Source organism: Scyliorhinus torazame, chromosome 8 (genome assembly GCF_047496885.1).
Source record: "Scyliorhinus torazame isolate Kashiwa2021f chromosome 8, sScyTor2.1, whole genome shotgun sequence".
NCBI lineage: Eukaryota > Metazoa > Chordata > Chondrichthyes > Carcharhiniformes > Scyliorhinidae > Scyliorhinus > Scyliorhinus torazame.
The window spans coordinates 78,510,450-78,529,548 of record NC_092714.1 but is presented as its reverse complement, the minus strand read 5'-3'; the positions used below and the strand labels follow the sequence as shown (position 1 = coordinate 78,529,548).

General features: G+C 52.1%; 1 protein-coding gene across 1 annotated transcript in view; it reads right to left on the bottom strand.

Moving 5' to 3' along the window:
• The window catches only part of LOC140427964 (uncharacterized protein CXorf38-like), a 73,702-nt gene that overhangs the window by 41,128 nt on the left and 13,475 nt on the right, over nucleotides 1-19,099 (bottom strand). The window contains exons 2-3 of the mRNA XM_072513867.1: nucleotides 17,756-17,890; nucleotides 211-333 (exon numbers count right to left, since the gene is read on the bottom strand). Of these exons, the coding sequence (XP_072369968.1) occupies nucleotides 211-333; nucleotides 17,756-17,890 (258 nt within the window). The remainder of the gene's footprint in view (nucleotides 1-210; nucleotides 334-17,755; nucleotides 17,891-19,099) is intronic.

The following is a 19,099-nucleotide window of genomic DNA, read 5'->3' as shown; positions in this document are numbered from 1 at the left end:
TAATGAGTGTATTTGCTTTCCAACTAGTGGAAGAAGACAGTACATCACAAGGTTGAATGTGTTGACTGACAAATGGCTGGAGCATGGGTTATGTCAGGTACGGCATCGCCATTAATACATTTAATCACAGTTGGAAACTCTAGTTAGGATACAGGAAACAAACAAAATAACAACTTTTTCAATAGTATTTCAAAATGTTATCTTAATTACCTCAATTACTTTTTGCCGTTCGACAAAGTCAAACTGATCACAGGAATTAATAAGATTCAACAGAGCTGCCACATCGCAATTTTCCAGCCCCTGTCTGTTGGCCTGTCCACGAGGCATATAGACCTACAGAAAACAAATGTTTTTGTTTTGAATCAACCACAACCCAAAATAAAATGTGCCCAATGTCAATTTTTCAATTTAAAGACAAAGTGTACATTCAAAATTCAAATATGGAATTTCCATACATTAGACTAAAGGTCACAATTTAAATTCTGAATTTAAATATCTATACTACGCCATGTGTACAAAAAAGATACGCATTTGCACTAGCACTGGTGAGGTAACCCTTTTTGGTAAAACATGGGCTGAATTCTCCGACCCACCGCCGGGTCAGATAATCGCCGGCGGGCCACGCAAATCCCGCCCCACCAATGCTGGGACGCGATTCCCCGCAGAGCGGCGAATCGGCGCCACTGGGGCTGGTGTGGTCGGCACGGCGCCGGTCGGGGTATGCAGCGACTCTCTGCCCCGGGCTGGCGTGCCGATTCTCCAGCCGTCAACAAAAGCCGAGCGGCCGTCAACAAAAAGCCGAGTCCCGCCGGCGCCGTTCTAACATCCTCGGAGCCGGCGGGACCTCGGCCTTGAAGGATCTGGGGGCGGCCCGTGGAGGGGGAGGGGGGGTCTGACCCTGGGGGGGCCTCCGTAGTGGCCTGGCCTGCAATCGGGGCCCACCGATCGGCGGGCCGGCCTCTCTGTCGGGGGACCTCCTTTCCTCCACGCCGGCTCCTGTAGCCCTGAGCCATTTGGCATCAGGGCCGGCGCGGGTAAGCAGGCCACCGCGCATGCGCTAGTTGGCGCCGGGCGAACTGCGTATGCACAGACCCCATGGCGCCGGGTTCACGCCGGGATCGACAGCTGGAGCGGCGTGGGCCGCTCCAACGCCGTACTACCCCACTGTGGCCCGGATCTTGGAACGGGCGCCGACGCCGGAGTAAAACACTCCCGTTTTTACGCCGGCGTCGGGACTTAGCCGCCCGATGGGAGAATCCCCCCCCCATATTTCTCACTCAAGCAATTTTAACTGATGGAGAATGGCTGCATGGGTGAAGTGTTTTTCAGGCAGTGCCAATCAAACAATGGAGTATGGTGGGGAAAGCACATTATAGCAGATGAGCTGAAGTCAGTGGATGCACATTTATAGACGTATGTATGAGTAAAACCGTATAAATTTGCAACTAATATAACACCTTGAATTACAGTTTGTACCATGTTGTCATCCTTTCAGTAAAATTATGTGATGCATAGACAATATTTAGCAAAGAAAACTATATAGTTAACTGTTTTAAGTACTTGAGATTTTCTGCAATAATTTAACAATTGTTGTTATCAAATTGAGTTATGCAGAGTTGAAAAGTTTAACACTAGCCATTGTGGAATAATTAAATATTCCCTCAATGATCTTTTTCTACCTTCTCATACCAAGAAGACAGTAGCTTTGTTTCAGGCAACGGAGGGCTGGGCGCAATATGAATCGCTCCCTCTGGGATCAATTACAGAAATTTATGGGAAACTTGACTATAAATTAGGAGTGATCTTTTCCTACTCGAAGTGAAGAGTGTGTGTATGTGTGCGTGCAAAAGTGCGAGTGCGTGTGAGACAACATTTAGAAACCCACTTAATAATAATTTCATAAGTAAAAATAAAGCAATGTTATTTTAAAAATATCTATTTAAACAAACTGAACAAGAATTGAAAGATTAAATATTTTAGTTGAAATTATAGTCAGTTACTCCACCCCACTCTGTTTTGCTTCATGATGCCAGGCTGGTGTTACACGTGTCTCACGATAGGAAGAATGAATCAAATGTTAAATTACCTTGGGGCTCAGGAGATGCAATCTTACTAAAATAGTGGGCGCTATTCTCCCCCCCCCCACGCCGGGTGGGAGAATCGCCGGGGCGCCGCGTGAATCGCGCCACGCTGCCCCGACCCCCGCACGCGATTCTCCCACCCCCCGGAAACCAGCGGCGCGCGATTCGCACCGGGCTGCTCGGAGAACCGGCGAGCGGCGATTCTCCGGCCAGGGTGGGCCGAGCGGCCGCTACGACACGACAGGCGCCGTCCACCCCTGGTCGCTGCCGGCGGGAACTCTGCGGGAACGCTGGGGGGGCAGCCTGTGGGGGAGGGAGGGGTGCTCTTTCACCGGGGTGGCCTCCGATGGGGTCTGGCCCGCGATCGGGGCCCACCGATCGGCGGGCTGGCCTCTTCCCCCCCCCCCCCCCCGGGCCTACCTCCTTCCGGGCGCGGCCCCAGAACACCGCCGCCATGTTGGTGAGGGGCCGGCGTGCGTACGACGTTCCCCATGCATGCGCAGGATGGCGCGGCCCAACTGTGCATGCGCAGGATTGGGCTGCCCCGACTGCGCATGCGCGGTGCCTATTTGGGCCGCGTAAGGACGCTGGAGCGGCGTGATCCACTCCAGCGCCATGCTGGCCCCTGTGGGGGCCAGAATAGGTCGTGCCCGGGCCCTGTTCGGCCGTCGTGAAACGCGACGGCGTTCACAACGGCGCGAACACTTGGCCTCCATATCGGAGAAACGCCCCCGTAGTTCCTACATTGACACAAGATTACCAAAGCATTTGTTGAAAAATATAGGTTGTCAAATTTATCTTGTGAACTCTGAGACCAGAGGGTGGATCCAGAATTTAAAAATCTAAGATTAAAATATCTGAGGATGGAGGTTTAAGCACAGGCAAGCACACTTGGGCACAGGCAACCAAACACACATTTTGCCCATGTGTTCATGACATAGGAAAGCTTGATAGAGGTTGGTCTAGAATTTTTGTTTTTAGCTTTTGGCATACAAAACAAATATAAATATGACCATGAAGAAACAGTGTGAGTTAAACAAGAGAATATAAGAAGTAAAACTAGAACTATTTACACATAGATTGATTTTGACTATTTACATAGATGCATCACACTTTCCCCTTCCCTTTCATTTAATCCTTCCTTACAGTGGTGATTGTGGTCCCCTGCATTTTGCTTTCCACTGGTTTTCCCTTTGCTTTTCTTCCCTTTGGTTCAGGTTGTTGTTGCCCCCACCTCCTCACCCCACATTTGTGCCAAAAAACAGGCAAACAGGGGGCAGGACCTGCATTGTTGTTGTCCAGGCAGCAAGTCATATTTGTATAATAGTCTCATCATAATGAATCAAGCATTCAGCAAGAGCCGCCTGTGCTATTCAGTGGCTGCATGTCTGTTTGGAGAGGTTAGAGATGGGCCGCCTCTTGCACCACTTGAAAGACAGCCAGCAACTCTGATGTACTCTCGCTGCAAGTAACAGGGAAACACTTGTAAGCACAAATGGCTGTAGGAAGTACTGGGAGTACTGAGAGATAAAAAGCCCTCCATGCAAAAATGTCACTGCTGATGAGAAGAGGTTGTAGAAGGGCGAAGCTCCCACACATGTCTGAAATGCCCCAAAAAGTTCAATGATTTCACCAGAGTTTATCAAGATAAGAATGTTCTTGTATTCTCTATTGGATCAATAGAATGCACGAGGAGACTGACAACTGCGCCAGAGTGAGACAGAAACTGAGTAGCAAATTATTTTCACGTGGGAATTTGGTGCACAGGGAAAGAGGTGTGGTATACATAGGAATTAATTTAAGTTAATAAATTGAGTAATTAAATTAAATTAAATAAACAACACAAGTACCAATATCAGGATAGGTGTTATGTTGCAGCTGTGGAATGTGGGAGCTTTTTGGACTCCCACCTCCAGAATAGGATTATTGATCAAGAAGCTAAACTGCAGTCACTGTGCAACAGAAGGGAAGGGGAGAATGCCTGGACATTTTGTTCCAGAAAACAGTCATGCTTCTTAGAATATGGTCATCTGTTTTCCTTAGCAGTCAAGGACAGGAGGATATAACCATGAGCGAGGCAGATAAAAGGACCGAGCAGACAATAGGTGCAATTATCAAACAGATTGGAGGTGCTCACAACCTGTGCAGATGAAAGAGAAGTCTGCAAGATGGATGAGCAGGCTGGCCATGACACCATGAACCATGATACAGGAAGTCATTCAAGCGGGGGCGAGCAAACAGGAATGCAGTGGTAGTAGGGCAGTAGTACAGTGAGGGGGATAGACACGTTCTCTGCAGCAAAGAGCGAGAGTCCAGAAAGTTGCATTGTTTGCCTGGTGCCAGAATTCAGGACACCTTATTATGATCCTGGACCAGACCCCAACAGTTGCTAGGATACTGGACAGAAACCCCAATATTTTATTTAATTTGTAAGACTCCAAGGAAAGGATACTTTGCATCAGGAGTGATTTCACGCACAGATAGAGCTAGAACATAGAACAGTACAGCACAGTACAGGCCCTTCAGCCCACAATGTTGTGCTGACCATTTATCCTAATCTGAGATCAACCTAACCTACACCCCTTCAATTTACTGCTGTCCATGTGCCTGTCTAAGAGTCGCTTAAATGTCCCTAATGACTCTGACTCCACCACCTCTGCTGGCAGTGCATTCCACGCAACCACCACGCTCTGTGTAAAGAACCTACCTCTGACATCTCCCCTATACCTTCCTCCAATCACCTTAAAATTATGTTCCCTCGTGACAGCCATTTCTGCCCTGGGGAACAGTCTCCATGCCTCTCATCATCTTGTACACAACTATCAAGTCACCTCTCTTCATTCTTCGCTCCAGTGAGAAAAGCCCCAGCTCCCTCAACCTTCCTTCATAAGACATGCCCTCCAGTCCAGGTAGCATCCTGGTAAATCTCCTCTGTACCCTCTCCAAAGCATCCACATCCTTCCGATAATGAGGCGACCAGAACTGGACACAATATTCCAAGTGTAGTCTAACTAGAGTTTTATAAAGCTGCAGCAAAACCTCGCGGCTCTTAAACTCAATCCCCCTGTTAATGAAGGCCAACACACCATACACCTTCTTAACAACCCTATCAACTTGGTTGGCAACTTAGAGGGATCTATGCACGTGGACCCCAAGATCCCTCTGTTCCTCCGCACTTCCAAGAATCCTGCCTTTAACCCTGTATTCAGCATTCAAATTCGACCTTCCAAAATGAATCACTTCACATTTATCTAGGTTGAATTCCATCTGCCACTTCTCAGCCCAGCTCTGCAACCTGTCAATGTCCTGTTGTAAACTGCAACAACCCTCAACACTATCTACAACTCCCCCAACCTTCATGTCATTGGCAAACTTACTAACCCACCCTTCCACTTCCTCATCCAAGTCATTTATAAAAACCACAAAGAGCAGAGGTCCCAGAACAGATCCCTGCGGGACACCACTGGTCACCGACCTCCAGGCGGAATACTTTCCATCCACTGCCACTCGCTGTCTTCTTTCGGCCAGCCAATTCTGTATCCAGACAGCCAGATTTCCCTGTATCCCATGCCCCCTAACTTTCTGAATGAGCCTACCATGGGGAACCTTATCAAATGCCTTACTGAAATCCATATACACCACATCCAATGCCCGACCTTCATCAATGTGTCTCTTCACATCCTCAAAGAATTCAATGAGGCTTGAGAGGCATGGCCTGCCCCTCACAAAGCCATGCTGACTATCTTTAATCAAACTATGTTTTTCTAAATAATCATAAATCCTATCTCTCAGAATCCTTTCCAATATTTTGCTCACCACAGATGTAAGACTGATGGGTCTGTAATTCCCAAGGATTTCCCTATTCCCTTTCTTGAACAGGGGAACAACATTTGCCTCCCTCCAAGCATCCGGTACTACTCCAGTGGAGAGCGAGGACGCAAAGATCATCGCCAACGGCGCAGCAATCTCCTCCCTTGCTTCCCGTAGTAACCTTGGCTAGATACCATCAGGCCCAGGGGACTTATCTATCCTGATGCTTTTCAAAATGTCCAGCACATCCTCCTTCTTAATATCAACCTGTTCGAGTCTATTAACCTGGTTCACATTGTTCTCATGAGCAAAAAGGTCCCTCTAGTGAATACTGAAGCAAAGTATTCATTTAGGGCCTCCCCCATCTCCTCAGACTCGAAGCACAAGTTCCCTCCACTCTCCCTGATCGGCCCTACTCTCACTCTGATCATCTATTTCTCACATAAGTGTAGAATGCCTTGGGGTTTTCCCTAATCCTTCCTGCCAGGGCTTTTTCATGCCCCCTTGGGGCGCGATCTACTAGCCACGTTGCGCTCCATGTCTGGTAGATGCCAGGAGAGGTTTCCTGGCAGCCTTTAGGTCTCGCGGGATCTGCCCAAGTCCCGCGAGGTGTCCCGGGATCAATTCCGGCCTCGGGTGACTGTGTGGAGTTTGCACTTTCTGCGTGGGTTTCTTTCGGGAGCTCTGGTTTCCTCACACAGTCCAAAGATGTGCAGGTTAGATGGATTGGCCATGCTAAATTGTCCCTGTGCCCAGGGATATGTAGGTTAGGTTAAGGGACGATAGGAATAAAGCGGAGAAGTGGGCTTGAGTGGAGTGCTTTTTCAGAGGGTTGGTGCAGACTCGATGGGCTGAATGGTCTCCTTCTGCACTGCAGAGATCCGATGAAGGCAGAAGACCATAATAATAAGGGAAATGAGGGGTCATAGAATAGCAGGAGGGACAGAGAGATAAACCCTAAAAATACACCAATAGTCAAGACTAGATGTTACAAAGATAACGAAAAGACAAAACTGAAGGCTCTGAACCTGAATGCATGTAGCATTCATAACAAAGTGAATTAATTGAAAATGCACAATGAAGTAAAACAATTATGATCATAAAACCAATACAGAGTTGTGGCTGCAGGAATACAAGGATTGGGCACTCAATATTGAGGGGTAAATAACCTTCAAGAAGAATAGGAAGCTAGGTAAAGGTAGAGGGGTAGCACTGTCGATCGGGGTTGGCATTGGTGCAACAGATAAAGATAATCTTGGTTCAGGAGATCAGGATGTAGAATCGGTTTGGGTGGAGGTACAGTAGGGGAAAGAAGTCACTTGTGGGAGTGGTCTACAAGCCCCCTAACAGTAACCACAATGCAAGGCAAAGCATACGAGAAGAAATATTGGGTGCTAGTGATAAAGGGATGGCAATAATCATAGCCGATTTTAATCTATGTATAACTGGAAAAAATCAGATTGGAAGCAGTAGCCAGGATCAGGGGGCGAAATTCTCCGTTATCGGCGCAAAGTCCGCCGATCGGTGCAAAAAACGGCGCAAATCCGACCTGCGTCATGCCGCAAAAATCGTCGCGAAGTCTCCGGCCCGAAACGGGCTAGCAGCGACGTGACGGGATCCGCGCTTGCTCACGTGGTTCACGCCGTGCAGTGTCATACACGCCGCACGGCGTGGCAGCTCATAAGGCCGCGCTGCTCCCCCCCACCCGACCGGAACACCCGACCGGAACACCCGACTGGATGGCCGGCCGCCGCTCAGCCCCGAGGTTCCAGTCACGGGATGTGGAGGCGCTCCTGGACGCAGTGGAGCAGAGGAGGGAGGCCCTGTATCCCGGGCACGGCCGCAGAGTTGCCCCACGCCACAGCCGGCGTCTGTGGAGGGAGGTGGCAGAGGCCGTCACCGCTGTGGCCCTGACACCACGGACAGGCACCCAGTGCCACAAGAAGGTGAACGACCTCGTCAGAGCAGGCAGGGTGAGCCTCCCCCCCCCCCCCTGCCCGATATCCATATCCCCCATATCCCCCCTCCCCCATATCCCCCATTTCCCCCCCCCCCATATCCCCCCTCCCCCCATATCCCCCCCTCCCCCCATATCCCCCCCTCCCCCCATCCCCCCTCCCCCATATCCCCCATATTCCCCCTCCCCCATATCCCCAAGTGAATCCAGCCCTAACTTTAACCTCTGCAATACACGCGCAACCGATGGCGTGCATTCGTATGCCTGTCTAACAGTGTTGCCTTTTATCCCTGCCACCCCCCCCCCCCCCCGCCCCCCCGCCTCCCGGCCACAGGAGAAACGCGCACACAAAACCAGGGAGCATGTGAGGACTGGAGGAGACCCCGCTGATGAGAGGCCACTGACCGAACACGAGGAATGGGCCCTGGAACTGGCTGGCGGACCTGAGGACCGGGAGGTTGCTGATGCAGAGGTCGGGGGTGTACTAGCAAGTGAGCCAACGACAGCTCGTCCCCATATCCCCCTCCCCCATATCACCTGATCACTGCCTGCGTGTCTAACCATGCATGCTTCATTGTGTATCGCAGGACCAAACGTCGAGGCACCCATCCCCGCAGATGCAGACCGCCCGCAGGATGCCCCTCGGAGGCCACGGGAGACGGAGAGACCCGGACCCTCCGGCATGCGACGCCCGCAGGATGCCCCTCGCACACCACGGGAGACGGAGAGACCCGGACCCTCTGGCATGCGACGCCCGCAAGATGTCCCTTGGAGACCACGGGAGACGGAGAGACCTGGAGCAATAGGGAGACGACGCCCCCGTCATGTGCGGGTGCGACGACGCAGGCGTGTGCCACCCAGCGATGAGAGGGGCAGCCACAGGCCTCCATCACAGCCGAGCCAGGACACCACTACCCAGGACACCACTACCCAGGACACCCCTACCCGGGACAGCACTACCCAGGAAGACAAAATACCGGACAGTGACACAGAGTGGATGGGTGGAGACGAACCCCCACCCCAAAGTGCCATGGACTCAGAGTGGGACGAAGAGCACGACACAACGCCACTGCTGTCACCAACACCCTCCACCATCGCAGAAACACTCACCTCGGTTGGGCACTTTAGTGATGAGGCATCTGGTACACTCACTGGTGCGCACAACACAGCCGTCCCGGTACAGCAGGTGGAGGTAGGAGCAGCAGAGGGGCCGGGCGGTCGGAGGGCAGCCCAGCCCAAGCGAACATCTGCCGCCCAGATGGATCCCGGGTTCCTGGAGTTACCACACCCACCCATAGATCCAATGCAACCACCGACCCGGAGACGAGCGAAGAGGGTGACGGCCGGCTTGCGGCGGCTGCAGTCGCAGGTGGAGGAGTCCACCCACGTCCAGGAGCTGGGAGTGGTGCCGGTCATACGTGCCACCCAGGCCGACACCGCACGGGTGGCGTCCGCGGTGGAGGCAATGGGTGCGACGGTGTCAGACATGGGGAATGGTTTGCGAGGCCTGGAGCTTTCTGTGCAGGCGGCGTCTGTGGCCCAGGACATGGCTGCCCTCTCACAGGAGGCCATGAGCCAGTGCCAGCGCCAGATGGCAGAGGCGCTCAACGCCATGGCCCAGTCTCAGCAGGCCATAGCCCAGTCTCAGCAGGCCATAGCCCAGTCTCTGCAGGCCATCGCTGAGGGCATCGGCGCCATTGGCCATGTGCGAGCCGGCGTCGCACAGTCATAGACAGGGTTTGCCAATCCCCTGGGCTCCATGGCTGCAAACCTGCAGACCCCTGTCGATACCAGCACAGGCCTCCAGGACTGGCAGCGCCAGATGTCAGGGGGGCGTCGGATGGTCAGTCCGTTCGCATCCCCCACCCATGTAGAGGCCTGGGGGCCATCGGGCACCCCGAGGGAGGAGGAGGTGCTGTGGTCCGTCCCGGGTCCCCCTGTAGGGGAGGTCCTGGAACACCGCGACACCTCGGACTCCCCCCCTTCCGTCCCAGGTGCATTGGGTGGGCAACGGGCAGGACAGGCTGGCAGCTCACCATCCCAGTCACCTGGGCTGCAGCCTGGCCCATCTAGGCCAGGACGCCCCAGGAAACGGCCGCCCAACGGATCCCGTGTCAGAGGGCAGGAATCACAGGAGTCCACCTCCAGTTCTGCTGTACCATCTGGGGAACCATGTAGACGTAGTCAAAGGGCCCGTAAGGCCAAACAATTAGACACTGAGTAAGTTGGCACGGGTGCAGGGCACAGATGAGTTTTAGGGGCTAGGGCACGTGCATGAACTCCTTCGGTTATTAAAGTCAATGTTACACCTACAGAAGCTGCCTTTGTGCTCTGTCCAAAGCGTGCGGGGGTGTCATGTACGTTGAGCGCAAGTGTGTGTGTGTGAGGGGTGGTCTTACTTCAGCCCCAGGTGAGTCTGCCCCCTTCCCACTGGGCCGCCATCAACATCCCCCTGGGCAGAGGACGGGACCGTGCACTGCAGTGTCACAGCCGCATGCAGGGATGGTCCGGGTGGATGGTGGTACTGTGGCCATGGGTCAGACATAGTCCAACGATGTGGAGCCAGGAGCTCATCGCAGGGCGCGTTGTCATCATCCTCCATGGCCTGCAATAGACACGCGTCCACCGGCAACTGTGTGAGGCCGGCTGTTGTGCCGCAGGTGGATCGGCAATGGGGGGGGTGGTGTGCATGCGGGTGGGGTGGGTGGGGTTGGGGAGGGGTGTGAGGGTGCTGGGTGGGTGGGGGGTGTGGGTGGTCGGCTGTTGCCATGGTGTGCGGTCTGTGGCCATACTACCCGATTCCCACGCCCATCTAGTCAGTGAAGCGGGCGGCTATCAGCCTGTCCAGTGCCCGCTGGGCCAGCCGGTAACAGTGGACAGCCACCCGCCTGTGTCTACCCCGTCTGCCCTGACCATTGCCCCCATCCCCCTCATCTGGGAGGACTGCGCCTCTTCCTGCTGCTCCTCCACTCCGCCCTCCTCTGCCTGCGGCACATCGCCCCTCTGCTGGGCTATATTGTGCAGGACGCAGCACACCACAATGATGCGGTCGACCCTATCTGACCGATACTGGAGGGCGCCCCCAGAGAGGTCCAGGCACCTGAAACGCATCTTCAGCATGCCAAAGCACCTCTCTATCACTCCCCTTGTCGCTACATGGGCATCATTGTAGCGGTTCTCCACCTCATTGCGTGGCCTCCGTATAGGCGTCATCAGCCACGATCGCAATGGGTAGCCCCTGTTGCCCAGCAACCAGCCCCTCAGCCGGGGATGGCGTCCCTCGTACATGCTGGTGATGGACGACCGCGACAACACGTATGAGTCGTGTACACTGCCCAGGTAACGGGCGCAGACGTGCAGGATCATCATGCGGTGGTCGCAGACCACATGTATTATCATCGAATAGGTCCCCTTCCTATTGGTGAACACGGCCCTGTTATCTGCAGGTGGCCGCACGGCGATTTTGCTCAGTTGTGTCTAGGGTTTAGCAGCCATCAAAATGATTTGGTCAGATTCAGACGTGCATCCCATCGATCGCGCCCTGGACCATGGGGAACCCGGCCACGGCAGAGAAGCCCACGGCCCGGGCATCTTGGCTGGCCCGGTCCACAGGGAAGCGGATGTAGCGGTGCGCCATGGCATATAGGGCGTCTGTCACTGCCCGGATGCACCGGTGCACCGATGTCTGCGATATGCCGGACAGGTTCCCACTCGATGCCTGGAATGACCCCGTTGCATAAAGGTTCAGGGCCACCGTAACCATGACGGACACGGGGAGAGGGTGTCCCCTGCCAGTGCCACGCGGTGACAGGTGTGCCAGCAGGTGGCAGATATGTGCCACGGTTTCCCGCCTCATCCGGAATCTCCTCCTGCATTCCCGGTCCGTGAGGTCCTGGTATGACTGCCAGGGCCAGTACACACGGGACGCCCTCTGGTGCCTCCGTTGCCGTGGGGCCGCGACGTCCTCCTCCCCCTCCTCGTCCTGTCGGTCAGGTGTCCCTCCAGCCTGGGCGGCTACCGCCTGTCCCTCTGTGGCAGCCTGCGCCGCCTCTCTGGCACGCTCCTCCTCCTCCTCCTCATCCAGGGCAACATAGACATTAGCGGCTGCCACCACGGCGGCCAACATCGCTGGATGATCGGAAAACATGACGGCCTGGTGGCGGGGGGGGGGGGGGAAACGACGACATGTCATCATTGCCCATACCCCCTCCTCCCCCAGCCAGGTGGCATGGACCGCATGGGTCCAACTGTTGGAGGCTGGCACCTGGCCAGGTGGACCAACTCACTTGCCCTCGCAATCCCCCTCCCCGGCACGGACCCCCCATCCTCCTCCCCGGCACGGACCCCCCCATACTCCTCCCCGGCACGGACCCCCCATCCTCCTCCGCGGCACGGACCCCCCATCCTCCTCCCCGGCACGGACCCCCCATCCTCCTCCCCGGCACGGACCCCCCCCATCCCCCTCCCCGGCATGGACCCCCCCCATCCCCCTCCCCGGCACGGACCCCCCATCCTCCTCCCTGGCACGGACCCCCCCCATCCTCCTCCCCGACACGGACCCCCCATCCTCCTCCCCGGCACGGACCCCCCCCCCACCCTCCTCCCCGGCACAGACCCCCCCATCCTCCTCCCCGGCACGGACCCCCCCCCACCCTCCTCCCCGGCACAGACCCCCCCATCCTCCTCCCCGGCACGGACCCCCCCCCACCCTCCTCCCCGGCAAAGACCCCCCATCCTCCTCCCCGGCACGGACCCCCCCATCCTCCTCCCCGGCACGGACCCCCCCATCCTCCTCCCCGGCACGGACCCCCCCATCCTCCTCCCCGGCACGGACCCCCCCACCCTCCTCCCCGGCACAGACCCCCCACCCCCCTCCCCGGCACAGACCCCCCATCCTCCTCCCCGGCACGGACCCCCCCCCCCCCCCCCCCCCATCCCCCTCCCCGGCACGGACCCCATCCTCCTCCCCGGCACGGACCTCCCCCCCCCCCCCCCATCCCCCTCCCCGGCATGGACCCCATCCTCCTCCCCGGCATGGAACCCCCCCCCCCCCATCCCCTTCCCCGGCACTGACCCCCCTCCCGGCACTCCCCCGGAGCCCAGCCCACACTAACCACCCCCCCCCCCGCCGCACACACACACACACAACCCTACACACACCTCTCCCCCACACATTCAGACTGCGGCCACGTCATCGCCTGCCCAGCGGCCAACCCCCCAGGCCGTCACCCACCTCCACGCTGGTCGGCGTGAACCTGGAGCACAGGTTGGCGCCGATTAAAAGGAGGTTTGATTTACGTCGACGTGACCCGTCATCACGTCGACGGGACGTCGGCCCATCCGGACGGGAGAATATCGGCAGGCCCAAAATCGGCTGCCTTGCACCCACCCGTGCCATTCTCCGACGTCTGCGGCGACATTAACGTCCCGCCGACTTTTCTCCCTTCGGAGACTTCGGCCACCGGCGGGGGCGTGATTCACGGCGGCCAACGGCCATTCTCCGACCCTCTGGGGAGTCGGAGAATGATGCCCAGGATTTTATAGAATGTTTATAAGATAGTTTCTTAGAGCAGTCTAGAACTAACCAGAGAGCAGGTTTAGAAGACTTGGTATTGTGTAAGTGACAGGATTAATTAGAGTAAAGGCACCCATAAGTAGCAGAGACGACAATATGATTGAATTTTACTTCCAGATTAAAAGGGGGACAAAATCACTCTGAGACAAGTGTTTTAAACATAAAAAAGGGCAACTATGTGGGCATAAAAGTCAAGTTAGCTGTAGTGAACTGGGATATTAGGCTAGAGGATACATCAATAGAGAAGAAGTGACAGACATTTAAGGGAATATTTCAGAATAAGTAAAGAAAAATTCTGAAGGGAAGACCTACCATCCATGGTTAACTAAAGAAGTTAACGAAAGCATCAAACTTAAGGGGAAAATGTATAACTCTGCAAAGGACAGGCGGGTCAGATAATTGGTCAAAATATAAAGAATAGTAAAGAATGAGAATAAAGGTATATCAGGAGAAATAAATTATAGAGTATGAGGGGAAGCTAACTAGAAATATAAAAATGGGCAGCTAGGGTTCTGCAGGTATTTTGAAAGGAAAAGAGTAGAATCATATCAAAGAATCCTTAATAATAATAATAATCTTCATTGTCACAAGTAGGCTTACATTAATACTGCAATGAAGTTACTGTGAAAAGCCCCAAGTCGCCACACACCGGCGCCTGTTCGGGTTCACAGAGGGAAAATTCAGAATGTCCAAATTACCTAACAGCACGTCTTTCGGGACTTGTGGGATGAAACCGGAGCACCTGGGGGAAACCCACGTCTACACGGGGGGAACGTGCAGACTCCGGACAGACAGTGACTCAAGCCGGGAATGCGATCTGATCAATTGGCAATGCATTCTGCATTCCGGAAATAAAATCTGGGAGTAGATTTTTGGCCATGGCAAACGGCAGCCATGAAGAAGATGCCATTTTGGGTTTCTTTACAAATTTTATCCACGTTTTCCCTTCCACTTCCATCTCAGTCTACAAACTGGATGACAAACTACAATTACTCACACCAACTACTTCTTCTGCTCTGCTGCCACACTAAACGCTAATCCTTGTCCTTTTTCCAAATGTGGATGCCTCTCTGCCAATGGATTGAGAGTAAGCCAGCCTTCAGGAAGATGCACTCTCACTCACGGATGACCCTGCTCGTCTTCCACCTTCTCAAGAAAATACAGTGGTTTAACATGCAGCAGACAACCACACATGTATTGAGAGGCTCCTCCAGAATGGCCCAGGCAGTGGAGGCATTATGTGAACACACAAGGTCTGCTCAATGATAAAATCAAATTACTGCGGGTGATGGAATCTGAAACCAAAGAGAAAATGCTGGAAAATCTTTGGTTTCTGCTGAATGATGTTTTTAAAAAAAAAAAAATAGTAGCATGGCTCTTGTTACAGGCCAACTCTGTGCCCATACAAGGAGATACAAGTCACATTTCTTTGTAGGCAGGTGGAAACCTGACTACCTAATTGGAACAAAGGTGGCTCAGAGGGCCTACACAGGATTAATCATAGAATCATAGAATTTACAGTGCAGAAGGAGGCCATTCGGCCCATCGAGTCTGCACCGGCTCTTACAAAGAGCACCCTACTGAAGCCCACGTATCTACCCTATCCCCGTAACCCCCACTTAACCTTTTTTGGATACTAAGGGCAATTTATCAGGGCCAATCCACCTAACCTGCACATCTTTGGACTGTGGGAGGAAACCGGAACACCCAGAAGAAACCCACGCAGACACAGGGAGAACGTGCAGATTCCGCACAGACAGTGACCCAGCAGGGAATCGAACCTGGGACCCTGGAGTTGTGAAGCAACTGTGTTAACCACTATGAAACTGAGCACAGTCCTGCATGATGCTTTGTCCGCAATTGCAAACTATTTGGACATTTAGGAAGTGAAATCGCTTTCAATTCAGAATGTCAGATTGGCCATAGGGGGCACACAAGATCAGACTACGATAGCTTACACCCTGGGGAAGTCTGCAATGCATGCAAATTCTATGGGGAAAGAAATGTAGATGTCCGTCCTTCTGCAGAGAGCCTCAATGACCTCCTTGACACAGCAGTGATATGCGAACTGTAACAAGTCACTGATGTCACCTGCTGCGATCTGGAAGGAGCCTCTGGCATTGAAGTTGAGGCCACAGTGACCTTGACAGCCAGAGGGAGTGCTGCCCATGCCCTGATTTGAAGCTCGAGCTGCGGCTATAGCAGATGGATCAAAGACCTCCTCCTTTCTGAAGCACAAATGCCGTAGATATTTCTCTGTTCAGGCAGAAGTGATCCCTGAAGATCTGCTGTGGGTCAGGTCTCCTACAAAATGCCCTTCCTCACCTCCCTGTGCTGCTAGCTGCAACTGCTTTCTACTATCTTCCTTGCAGTTCCGCCTCCATCCCTAAAGGCAATCACACCAGACCATCCATCACTGCAGTCAAGATGTTTGAAGGGGAGTCAGTAGCAGTGCGACAACAGCAACACGTTCTTCTCAGCGGTCAAATTCAGATTTCAGAGTCAGAAAACAGCCAGAAGTTAACTAGCATCCTCAAGTGACAAACTTTACACTCACTAAGTTGCTGGGCAAGTATCAGATGCCGAATACAGCACAGAGACAGAACAATATTAATAATCATTGGACCGGGCAGCAAGGTGGCGCTGTGGTTAGCATTGCTGCCTCACGGCGCCGAGGTCCCAGGTTCGATCCCGGCTCTGGGTCACTGTCCGTGTGGAGTTTGCACATTCTCCCCGTGTTTGCGTGAGTTTCGCCCCCACAACCCAAAGATGAGCAGGTTAGGTGGATTGGCCAAGCTAACTTGCGCCTTAATTGTAAAAAAAATAATTGGGTACTCTAAATTTATAAAAAAGATTGACACAGCGCATATACATGTACCTTAAAAGGAAAGTTGCTTCAGCGTTGTTTGTTGATTTTGGCATGGCTGCGCACTATGTTTAGAGGTAACATTGCGGCCAGTTCAAAGTACAAGGTGGTTTTGTGGAAATGAACGCTTTGGTCGAATGGGAAGTTCTTTATTCAGCACCGTTAGCAGCAGAAAACCGCTCTACCCCTGGGATAGAGTTGTGCAAGCATTCAATCCAAGGGTAAGTAGAATTTCCACCCCTTTGGATAGAATCCCTAAAATGCAGAAGGAGGCCATTTGGCTGATCGCGTTTGCACTGCCCCTCCGAAAGCGCACCCCACCTAGCCGTTGGACATTTATGGGCAATTTAGCATGGTCATTCCACTTAACCTGCACATTTTTGGATGCTGGGTACAGTCATAGAATTTTTTTTACAGCACAGAAAGAGGCCCTTCAGCCCATCGTGTCAGCATCAGCCATCAAGCATCTATCTACTCTAATCGCATTTTGCAACACTTGGCCCGTAGCCTTGTTTGCTATGGCATTTCAAGTGCTCATCGTAATACTTTAATGTTCAGGCAGTGAGTTCCAGATTCCCACCACCCTTTGTTCACAAAAGTTGTTTCTTTCACAAAACCCTGTGTTGCTTCGTACAGACCTGTACTTTCAGTTGTGAAAGGACTTGGGTAGACATAGACCGTAGAATTTAGTGCAGAAGGAGGCCATTCGGCACATTGAGTCTGCATCGGCCCTTGGAAAGAGCACCCTACCTAAGCCCACACCTCCACCTTATCCCTGTAACCCAGTACCCCCATCTAACCTTTTTGGACACTAAGGCAATTTATCATGGCCGATCCACCTAAACTGCACTTCTTTGGACTGTTTGTAGTTAGTAACTTGTGTGTGTCTGTCTTTCCAGAATGCACGTTATGTATTTTATCACATCATTTAGATCTCTCAATAAGTGTTTGCTTTATTACAAGCATTCATCTATGCAGGTTTCTCTGCACTTAAAACACCAGAAACTGGAACATAGCTGGTGCAAAATAAGTAATTGTTCATTACTAAATATATTAATTTGATTAGCTGCTGATGAATAGAATTTTAAACTTGTCATTGTAATCTGGTTCTTCAGGGGGTAATTTCACTGCTAGAGGCAGCATAAATATTTTAATTTGAGGTATTCAGCTAAAAAGAAATGTCAAACATCAATCTGCACTTCGCTCATTTTGGTTCCATTTTTCCCCCCACAAATTTAGAGTACCCAATGCACTTTTTCCAATTAAGGGGCAATTTAGAGTGGCCAATGCATCTAGCCTGCATATCTTTGGGTTGTGGGGCAAAACCCACACAAACATGGATTTTGGTTCTATTTCAATGGGTCTGCACACTCACAGCTCATATTAAATTACTGCAATCAGAAGAGTTCTTGGTTATTTCAGTTGTTTACCATATTTCTGTAGATGAAAACATTAATAGAACTTACTTTTGCCACTTCCCAGGCATATTTAGGCCATAGCGGAGGAGAGCAGTTGCCCCAGTATATCACATTGTTCTGATTCGTATGGTGGTTCAGAATTTCTCTCTTCCATTCTCCACACAAAGAACAGGCTCTCTGAAACTGAAGAAAATGATGTGTGCTGAGGCACTAGATAAGACAACAGGACAATGTATCTTTATCAGGAATATCAATTACAATATCAAGAAATATCTGAAGGTGTTGGGGCATTCTGCAATTCAACTTCAGATCAAAAGGTGAAAAACTGTGGCACATGAAGTAAGGTTAATGCACACCAGCGTTGCATTCTACAACCTATGAAGGATTTTGTTTAACATTACCAGCTGATGGCTTATGGTGATACTGCACATGGGGCATGAACATCACACATTATCTTCATGTGTAATCACACTGCTTCTTAAGAATATCATATCAACTTGCCTTGAAACATTGCATGTCAGTTCTGGAATTCCCTCCCAACATCTGCTGCCTCGATATTTCTCAGTTCTCTTTCAAGAATTCCTTGAAACCTACCTCTTTGATTCTGCTCTTGTTCACCTTTCCCAAGCATCTCCCGATGTGGCTTAGAGTCAAATTCAAATTTTGTTTGATGATGCTTGTGCGCCACAATACATTTTGCTATGTTAAAAGGCTCTATACAAGTGCAAGTTGTTGTGTTAGGTTCGGGATTTAACTGGTACCAAAGCACTGAGTTGTGTCAGGGATTCAGCAGCAGAGGATTTTGCTCAGTTGTGTCTAGGGTTTAGTAGCCATCAAAATGATTTGGTCAGATTCAGCATCGTCTCAGACTGACAAAAATGGTCAGATGAAGGGCTTGGCAGCTATTTCAGGATTAGAACATAGAACATTACAGCGCAGTACAGGCCCTTCGGCCCTCGATGTTGCGCCAACCTGCGAAACCACTCTAAAGCCCATCTACACTATTCCCTTATCGTCCATATGTCTATCCAATGACCATTTGAATTCCCTTAATGTTGGCGAGTCCACTACTGTTGCAGACAGGGCATTCCACGCCCTTACTACTCTCTGAGTAAAGAACCTACCTCTGAAATCTGTCTTATATCTATCTCCACTCAATTTAAAGCTATGTCCCCTCGTGCTAGACATCACCATCCGAGGAAAAAGGCTCTCACTGTCCACCCTATCCAATCCTCTGATAATCTTGTATGTCTCAATTAAGTCACCTCTTAACCTTCCTCTCTCTAACGAAAACAGCCTCAAGTCCCTCAGCCTTTCCTCATAAGATCTTCCCTCCATACCAGGCAACATTCTGGTAAATCTCCTCTGCATCCTTTCCAATGCTTTCACATC